General features: G+C 51.7%; 2 protein-coding genes across 2 annotated transcripts; both read left to right on the forward strand.

Moving 5' to 3' along the window:
- The first annotated feature begins 358 nt into the window (after positions 1 to 358).
- LOC130120145 (parvalbumin beta-2-like) lies at positions 359 to 1,946 on the forward strand. The gene is made up of 4 exons (XM_056288812.1): positions 359 to 419; positions 774 to 906; positions 1,402 to 1,511; positions 1,811 to 1,946. The coding sequence occupies exons 1-4, from the start codon at positions 359 to 361 to the stop codon at positions 1,834 to 1,836; spliced, it is 330 nt and encodes a 109-aa protein (XP_056144787.1). The 3' UTR covers positions 1,837 to 1,946.
- Positions 1,947 to 3,982: 2,036 nt separating this feature from the next.
- LOC130120123 (parvalbumin beta-like) lies at positions 3,983 to 9,309 on the forward strand. The gene is made up of 5 exons (XM_056288761.1): positions 3,983 to 4,071; positions 5,177 to 5,243; positions 5,364 to 5,496; positions 8,744 to 8,853; positions 9,010 to 9,309. The coding sequence occupies exons 2-5, from the start codon at positions 5,183 to 5,185 to the stop codon at positions 9,033 to 9,035; spliced, it is 330 nt and encodes a 109-aa protein (XP_056144736.1). The 5' UTR covers positions 3,983 to 4,071; positions 5,177 to 5,182; the 3' UTR covers positions 9,036 to 9,309.

The following is a 9,309-nucleotide window of genomic DNA, read 5'->3' on the forward strand; positions in this document are numbered from 1 at the left end:
CCACCACCACCACCACCATTGCATCTGATAAATGGAGAGTTGTTTTGCTGGTAGTGGCATTCATAAACTGTATAGTGTAATATGTACGTAATATGTATGTAATATGAACCGTCAGACTCGTGTTTTGATAGCCAACACATGCTGGGGGGGGGATTTTGGGCAGACAGCCATCAGTTGTGATAGATTTTTAAAAAAAGTTTCTCTATATTAAGCTCCATAATGGAAGGGAGTCTGAAATCCCAGCCGTTAAAGCGGGCCCTTGGAAGGGTTCAATAGGAGCAGTGTGGAATAGAATCCGTGAGGCTGATACGGCTCATGAATATTTACCGTGCCCTTCTCTCATTCTCAAGATTAAAAAATGGCCTTCGCTGGTGTTCTCAAAGAGGCTGACGTCAAAGCAGCTCTGGACGGATGCAGTGGTAAGACGGACATTTCTCCTCATTTAACCTCATACGTATCATTTCCAAAATATGTGAAATACAAAGTGCCCCTGAATTTGTACGTTTGTTTAAGTTTGAACCGAAAACAAGCCCTGGAGGGTATGACGAGTGCACACTTTTCAGTAGATGGCCTATTGGCTCCAGCGGAATCGTACCGCCCAAATCCTCGGCGTGCACCCTAATCTCAGTTACAGGATGTAAAAATGCCAATGCAACTGGCAGCCAAGCTCGGCCTTCCACGTCCTTCACCCCTTTTCTAAAAAGTGTTGTACTACTTGTAGGGTCTGTGTCTTATTTGGTGAACTTACCACGCTGCTGAAACATGTGTTGCAGCTGCTGACTCCTTCGACTACAAGAAGTTCTTCAAGACATGCGGTCTGGCCAGCAAGTCCTCCGATGATGTCAAGAAGGCCTTCGGTATCATTGACCAGGATAACAGTGGCTTCATTGAGGAGGAAGAGCTGACGTAAGACGCTTGTTCACTGCTAATGAAATGCTGTCTTCATACTCATCTTAATCTAGCCCTACACTTCGGTTTGAAATATGCACCATATGGCGTGTTTGAGATGAATACGAATCTCCAGTCTTGCACATGTCTCATGTGTGATTTCAAAAAGCCCCATAAAATTGTCCGAATGCTTTCACAAAAGTGGACAAGGATTTCAAACCTCTTCCATTTTGTCTCGAGACTGGGCCTGGTTTCAGATGAAAAGTGGTGGCATTCATTTATCCGGAGGTGTAACACCATGTTGACGTGTATGTAAAGGAACTTTTAAGCAACGTCTGTTATTGAGACCTGAAGGTGTATAATGTCAGTACACCTCCACTGACATGGTTAGGTTTATCACAGCAAGTTTATCTTTCTGCAGAAATGCATCGTATTTCAGAGTTACAGATTCTGCATGGCCTGAAATGTGTTATTCTGCGTTTAAACTGCTCTCCTTGGTCCACTATCTGCCAGGCTGTTCCTGCAGAACTTCTCCGCTGGCGCCAGAGCGCTGACCGCCACTGAGACCAAGGCTTTCCTTGCCGCTGGTGACAGTGATGGTGATGGCAAAATCGGAGTTGATGGTTAGTGTTCTCTGCATGATGGATTAAACATCACAAGATATATCTTTTAGTTCAGCGCAGCGATTTGGCCTCCTCAACCATATTAGCAAATAGCAACTGAACTGTTGGTGACTCTCCATTTACAACGCTGTCCATGTCCATCGGGGTACTTAATCAGTTTGGGGAGGCTCGAATTTTTGGTCACAGAATTGGGTCCAGTCAGTATTTGCATTCCAGTGTGCACCATCTGCATGTCACAGGAATCTGAAAAAATGTTTGCTTAACACTAATGGCGGTTTTATTTCATCTACTTTTTGCAGAGTTTGCTTCCCTTGTAAAGGCATAAATTTCCATTGACCAAGATCTACTTCTTTTTCGTGGAACTGCGAACTCCTTGCAAGATTCAGTAATCATCGGCTGAAAGAATATTTTTTATATCTCGTTTATGAATTGCCTGCCGGACTGTTTCTCAACATTGAACACATGGTGTATTTTTAATATTATTCAGATGTGTAAAATGTTCTGAACAATGACCTGTGCAAATTGTACAATCCTATCTGCACTTTTGAGGAAGAGTGAAAAACCAGGAATAAATACTCTTTTGGTGTAACATCATCTCCTCCAGGGCAGCCCTCTGTGCATGTGGTCAGCAGTCTTCTGTGTAGATCGTACAGGATGAGGCAACGTACACACAAACCGAGGTGCCACCGCTCAATGTACAGGAACGCTCGAAGCCGATGTCCGATGCCTTGTGCTGAGCTGCCCGGCGCTTGTTTTGATAATAGTCAGACGGGAGTGGGAGCCTTGCCGAACTTAGGTCACGACCTGGCAAACACACAGTGGGGAAGGCCCCGGGGTTTTGCTCGAACACTTCCTGCATCTGGGGGGATTTGCAATAGATATCTTTCACACGTAGTGCAATTGGGGTGTCTGCTCCAAGGGTTTTCTCTTGACCAACTGCAACGTGGTCAACGAGACAAAATGCTGTGGCAAGCAGACTGCAAAACGGAGCGCTATTAATAACTTCAGTTGCATCAGCAAACACTTAGCAAGTTAAATACAGTGCAGGACTGCAGAGTTGGGTTTGGGTGGCGGTGAGGGGAGGGGGCTTGACAAGACGGTGAATTTACTGAGGAGGACAGTCTTTGAAAGGATGTTTCCTCTGGGGCTTGTTGGCTTGATTTCCAGCCCAAATGTTAATACATATATGTTGGCCAAAAACAGACGTGTAAAGACCTACGTGGTCTACGACACGAGCAAGAGCTTCCCAGCGTGCAACCCGGTTGTTAAACCTTGTGGCATGTCACATGACCTCACAGGCATCCTGCCTGCAGCTAACTAGTGGTCAAAACAGCAAGACCTTTTGTGCTAATGGGCTGCTCATGCCACCGCTCCTCCTTCCTGGTGGAACAGTGTGGCGGCGGACTGAGGACACCTCCACCTGCACCCCACATCCACCTCCACCTCCGCCCACGTTCGCTCGTCATCTAAGCAACGGAAGCACTGTAAGACAATCGGTTTGGGTTGTGGTTAAGGTTTGGGACCCCCCCCTCTCATCTGTCCTGGTTACTCCAATAGGAGAATGCTGCCCCCTACCGGAGAATGAGTGACAACCCGTCATCTTTCCACATCACTACTTGACAGGGATCCCCCCCCCCCAAAAAAACGTGTGCAAATGAAACAGATTGTAACACATAAATAAGATGACCAGATCAACTAAAACACACTTTATAGGGGGGGGGGGGGCCCACGAGGTTGTGTAAAGCAGGGTATTGGCAGTTACCCCCGAAAGGATTAATAGACATTAAACAGCCGGACGTCCCAAATATTTTCCTCAATCACAACACCACAAAGCACGCTGGCGAATAACGAGTTCCGTATCTGATTCAGACGTTTAATAACACAAATCCTTCCAACACCTCCAACAGGTTATGCTGTACAGTACTGCCTGCAGCGTGTGTTTGATTTCACTCAGCAACGTGCAAGATAACAATAAAATAAAATAAAATAAAATAAAAGATCCTTCCGGATATATGGAGCAGGCGTCTCGTTAGAAACCCAGAGAGAGAGGCCTGGAAAGAAGCAGGTTTCGGGAGACGTTGATGTCCGACTTCTGCCAAGCCGCGCGGAACGGAGGAAGAAGCCTCGCTCGCGGGAGGACCCGAGCGGGCCCCGGGCGCCGGGGGCGGCGCCGCCCGGGGCGGCGGCGGCAGCGGCGGCAGCAGTAGCGAGATTGCTCCTCCTCAGCAGTGTATATTCTTAGCAGTGGAGATCTTATGGACTTTTTCAAACGCACCTTTTAAGCGTCTTCGTTTTGTGAAACTTAAAAATAGACCGGCCCCGGCTTCTGGCACGGACTCCTGACACCGACGACTCCCCCCCTCCCCATCTCCCACCTCCCCCTCCTCCTCCTCCCCCCACCCACCCACCTCCTCCCTCTCTCAGCGGTGTCAGTTATCTTTATGCGTCGGATTTCGATGGAGGGAAAAAGTATAAAAGGTCACCGGGAACACCGGGAAGATCACTGCAGTCGACTCCGGGCTTGTCTGTATCATCTGTACAAGGCAAAGAACACCAAGAGGTGAGTGTGTAGGCTTACGTGGAAGACCCCGGGGGGCGCCGGACCGGCTAACGAGACCCGAACCGGACCTCTAGACGCGAGTCGCGAGCGTTGAATTTTCTTCTCGTGCACACATATGTCTACTGACAGGTATAACGCGTTATAGCCGCGCTTTCACCGGGACACCGCAAATCCATTGCCGCCAGTGAGGCTGAACTAGATTTGCGTTTTGGGAGGGGTGGGGGGGTGAGGAGGGAGGGGGGGTCCTCTGAATCCACCGCATCATGGAATGGACTATAGGACCAGACCTCCTCAGCATCTAGAGCTGCTGCGCGTCTGGGGAACGGCTCTCAGCCTCTGAAACGGAGCTTGTGGAGATCCATCATCTGCGTACCGTTCACACGTGGGAGTGGATTAATCAAATCGCATTGTGGGGGTTCTGATTTGTGCTTATCTCTCCCCCCTCCCCCTCCCCCCGTAATCATCGCAGCCGCCCGTGGCGAGTTATTGGTCATCCATAACATAGGCCTGTTTAACGTTAAGAGTCTCGAGCGGTTTTGCGGCTGTTTTAAAAGTTCGCGGTCGTTTCGTGAAGGCGATGTGCCGCTTGGTAACCTATAGTAACGGTGGACCAGACGGTCCTGAGGCCTCGTGCGGGCGGCGCATTCCGATCCCCGCTACAACGCATCGCACGCGTACTGTCCTGAACCGGCCGTCACGCCTATCCGCGTTATCTCCGAATGAGTAGTCCAGATCCTGTTTGTCCAGATCCGGTTTGTCCAGATCCGGTTTGTCCAGATCCTATTTGTCCAGATCCTGTTTGTCCAGATCCTGTTTGTCCATATCCTGTATGTCCAGATCCTGTTTGTCCAGATCCTGTATGTCCAGATCCTCTTTGTCCAGATCCTGTATGTCCAGATCCTCTTTGTCCAGATCCTGTATGTCCAGATCCTGTTTGTCCAGATCCTGTTTGTCCAGATCCTCTTTGTCCAGATCCTGTTTTTCCCGATCCTGTTTGTCTAGATCCTATTTGTCCAGATCCTGTTTGTCCAGATCCGGTTTGTCCAGATCCGGTTTGTCCATAACGAAAGTCTGAAGAAAGTGTGCCTCTCTTCCCTTTGCGCAGATCAAAATGGCCTTCTCAGGTATACTGAAAGACGCTGAAATCACTGCAGCCCTGGACGCATGCAAAGGTAACGCAAAACAAGTGTGACGCCAATGTCTCCGCCTCCACCCGAGTCTTTGTTTTGTTTGTTTTCACCAAAATCCTTCATTTCCCCCCCACCCCCACCCCCCGACCGCGACCCTTACAGCCGCCGACACATTCGACTTCAAGAAGTTCTTCAAAACATGCGGTCTCTCCGGCAAGTCCGCCGACGACGTCAAGAAGGCCTTCTACGTCATCGACCAGGACAAGAGCGGCTTCATTGAGGAAGAGGAGCTGAAGTGAGTACACTTCGTACACGCGTATGTCCAGCAGCGGGCTAACTTGATGCTCAGCTTGCCCTCCCCCCCTCCCCTCCTCTCCTCTGTGTATGCCCCCCCTCCTCTCCTCTATGTATGCCTCCCCTCCTCTCCTCTATGTATGCCTCCCCTCCTCTCCTCTATGTATGCCTCCCCTCCTCTCCTCTATGTATGCCCCCCTCCTCTCCTCTATGTATGCCTCCCCCTCCTCTCCTCTATGTATGCCCCCGTTCTCTCCTCTATGTATGCCCCCCTCCTCTCCTCTATGTATGCCTCCCTCCTCTCCTCTATGTATGCCTCCCCCTCCTCTCTATGTATGCCCACCTCTCCTCTATGTATGCGCCCCTCCTCTCCTCTATGTATGCCTCCCCTCCTCTCCTCTATGTATGCCCTCCTCTCCTCTATGTATGCCCCCCTCCTCTCTTCTATGTATGCGCCCCCCCTCTCCTCTATGTATGCCTCCCCTCCTCTCCTCTATGTATGCCCTCCTCTCCTCTATGTATGCCCCCTCCTCTCTTCTATGTATGCCTCCCCTCCTCTCCTCTATGTATGCCCCCCCCTCCTCTCCTCTATGTACCTCCCCTCCTCTCCTCTATGTATGCCCCCCTCCTCTCCTCTATGTATGCCTCCCCTCCTCTCCTCTATGTATGCCCCCCTCCTCTCTTCTATGTATGCTCCCCTCTCCTCTATGTATGCCTCCCCTCCTCTCCTCTATGTATGCCCCCCTCCTCTCCTCTATGTATGCCTCCCCTCCTCTCCTCTATGTATGCCTCCCCTCCTCTCCTCTATGTATGCCCCCCTCCTCTCCTCTATGTATGCCCTCCTCTCCTCTATGTATGCCCTCCTCTCCTCTATGTATGCCTCCCCTCCTCTGCTCTATGTATGCCCTCCTCTCCTCTATGTATGCCTCCCCTCCTCTCCTCTATGTATGCCCCCTCCTCTCCTCTATGTATGCCCTCTTCTCCTCTATGTATGCCCCCCTCCTCTCCTCTATGTATGCCCCCCTCCTCTCTATGTATGCCCCTCTCCTCTCCTCTATGTATGCCCTCCTCTCCTCTATGTATGCCCCCTCCTCTCCCCTATGTATTCCCCCTCCTCTCCTCTATGTATGCCCCCTCTCTCCTCTATGTATGCCTCCCCTCCTCTCCTCTATGTATGCCCCCTCCTCTCCTCTATGTATGCCCCCCTCCTCTCTCCTATGTATGCCCCCCTCTCCTCTATGTATGCTTCCCCTCCTCTCCTCTATGTATGCCCCCCTCCTCTCCTCTATGTATGCCTCCCCTCCTCTCCTCTATGTGTGCCCCCCTCCTCTCCTGTATGCCCCCTCCTCTCCTCTATGTATGCCTCCCCTCCTCTCCTCTATGTATGCCCCCCTCCTCTCCTCTATGTATGCCTCCCCTCCTCTCCTCTATGTGTGCCCCCCTCCTCTCCTCTATGTATGCCTCCCCTCCTCTCCTCTATGTATGCCTCCCCTCCTCTCCTCTATGTATGCCTCCCCTCCTCTCCTCTATGTATGCCCCCCTCCTCTCCTCTATGTATGCCCTCATCTCCCCTATGTATGCCCCCTCCTCTCCTCTATGTATGCCCCCCTCCTCTCCTCTATGTATGCCCCCTCCCCTCCTCTATGTATGCCCCACTCCTCTACTCTATGTATGCCTCCCCTCCTCTCCTCTATGTATGCCCCCCCTCCTCTCCCCTATGTATGCCCCCTCCTCTCCTCTATGTATGCCTCCCCTCCTCTCCTCTATGTATGCCCCCTCCTCTCCTCTATGTATGCCCTCCTCTCCTCTATGTATGCCCCCCTCCTCTCCTCTATGTATGCCCCCCTCCCTCCTCTATGTATGCCCCCCTCCTCTCCTCTATGTATGCCCTCCTCTCCTCTATGTATGCCCCCTCCTCTACCCTATGTATGCCCTCCTCTCCTCTATGTATGCCTCCCCTCCTTTCCTCTATGTATGCCTCCCCTCCTCTCCCCTATGTATGCCCCCTCCTCTCCTCTATGTATGCCCCCTCCTCTCCTCTATGTATGCCCCCCTCCTCTCCTCTATGTATGCCCTCCTCTCCCCTATTTATGTCCCCTCCTCTCCTCTATGTATGCCCTCCTCTCCTCTATGTATGCCCCCTCCTCTCCTCTATGTATGCCTCCCCTCCTCTATGTATGCCCCCTCCTCTCCTCTATGTATGCCCTCCTCTCCCCTATGTATGCCCCCTCCTCTCCTCTATGTATGCCTCCCCTCCTCTCCTCTATGTATGCCCCCTCCTCTCCTCTATGTATGCCCCCCTCCTCTCCCCTATGTATGCCTCCCCTCCTCTCCCTTATGTATGCCCCCTCCTCTCCTCTATGTATGCCCTCCTCTCCTCTATGTATGCCCCGTCCTCTCCCCTATGTATGCCCCCCTCTCCTCTATGTATGCCTCCCCTCCTCTCCTCTATGTATGCCCCCCTCCTCTCCTGTATGCCCCCCTCCTCTCCTCTATGTATGCCCCCTCCTCTCCCCTATGTATGCCCCCTCCTCTCCTCTATGTATGCCCTCCTCTCCTCTATGTATGCCTCCCCTCCTCTCCTCTATGTATGCCCCCCTCCTCTCCTCTATGTATGCCTCCCCTCCTCTCCTCTATGTATGCCTCCCCTCCTCTCCTCTATGTATGCCCCCCCTCCTCTCCTCTATGTATGCCTCCCCTCCTCTCCTCTATGTATGCCCTCCTCTCCTCTATGTATGCCCTCCTCTCCTCTATGTATGCCTCCCCTCCTCTCCTCTATGTATGCCCTCCTCTCCTCTATGTATGCCCCCTCCTCTCCTCTATGTATGCCCCCTCCTCTCCTCTATGTATGCCCTCCTCTCCTCTATGTATGCCCCCTCCTCTCCCCTATGTATGCCCCCTCCTCTCCTCTATGTATGCCTCCCCTCCTCTCCCCTATGTATGCCCCCCCTCCTCTCCTCTATGTATGCCCTCCTCTCCTCTATGTATGCCCTCCTCTCCTCTATGTATGCCTCCCCTCCTCTCCTCTATGTATGCCCTCCTCTCCTCTATGTATGCCCCCTCCTCTCCTCTATGTATGCCCCCTCCTCTCCTCTATGTATGCCCTCCTCTCCTCTATGTATGCCCCCTCCTCTCCCCTATGTATGCCCCCTCCTCTCCTCTATGTATGCCTCCCCTCCTCTCCCCTATGTATGCCCCCCCTCCTCTCCTCTATGTATGCCAACCTCTCTTCTCCTCCCGGCCCACAGGCTGTTCCTGCAGAACTTCTGCCCAGCTGCGCGCTCGCTGACCGAAGCCGAGACCAAGGGCTTCCTGAAGGCCGGGGACGCCGACGGCGATGGCAAGATTGGAGTTGATGGTAAATATTCCGTTTGTCCGGCCGCGTCGCAACGTAGAATGCCAGAATGACTCGGGCGCATGGGCCGGAAGTGGCTATAAAGTGTGAAACGGTAACCGATTTTCTCTCTCTTCCTTCCTCCTCCTCCTCCTCCTCCTCCTGCTCCTCCTCCCGCAGAGTTCGCTCTCTTGGTCAAGGCATAAACATCAACCGACCAACACCTGCGCTGATGGAACAACATTGCCCACGTCAAACCTCCCCTTTTCATCTGAATATAAATAATTTTTATACATTTGCTTATACGAGACGTTTCCTCCTATGCAACACACTTGTCCAAAAACAAACAAACTGATGATTGTGAATGTAGCTCGGTCGTGTTCATGTCTTAAATATGAATTTTGCTTACTGTCAAATCTGTGATGCACTTTCCAGGAACGAAGGACAAAAAAAAGGAATAAATATTCTTTTGGTATGGTC

The sequence above is a fragment of the Lampris incognitus genome, chromosome 10 (genome assembly GCF_029633865.1).
Source record: "Lampris incognitus isolate fLamInc1 chromosome 10, fLamInc1.hap2, whole genome shotgun sequence".
Classification (NCBI taxonomy): Eukaryota; Metazoa; Chordata; class Actinopteri; order Lampriformes; family Lampridae; genus Lampris; species Lampris incognitus.

Excerpts from the sequence above, each read along its gene's own strand:
- LOC130120123 (XM_056288761.1), top strand. The coding sequence starts at position 5,183 with ATGGCCTTCTCAGGTATACTGAAAGACGCTGAAATCACTGCAGCCCTG. Across the intron at positions 5,244-5,363 it reads AGCCCTGGACGCATGCAAAG|CCGCCGACACATTCGACTTC; the intron begins GTAACGCAAAAC and ends CGACCCTTACAG. Across the intron at positions 5,497-8,743 it reads ATTGAGGAAGAGGAGCTGAA|GCTGTTCCTGCAGAACTTCT; the intron begins GTGAGTACACTT and ends CCCGGCCCACAG.
- LOC130120145 (XM_056288812.1), top strand. The coding sequence starts at position 359 with ATGGCCTTCGCTGGTGTTCTCAAAGAGGCTGACGTCAAAGCAGCTCTG. Across the intron at positions 420-773 it reads AGCTCTGGACGGATGCAGTG|CTGCTGACTCCTTCGACTAC; the intron begins GTAAGACGGACA and ends CATGTGTTGCAG. Across the intron at positions 907-1,401 it reads ATTGAGGAGGAAGAGCTGAC|GCTGTTCCTGCAGAACTTCT; the intron begins GTAAGACGCTTG and ends ACTATCTGCCAG.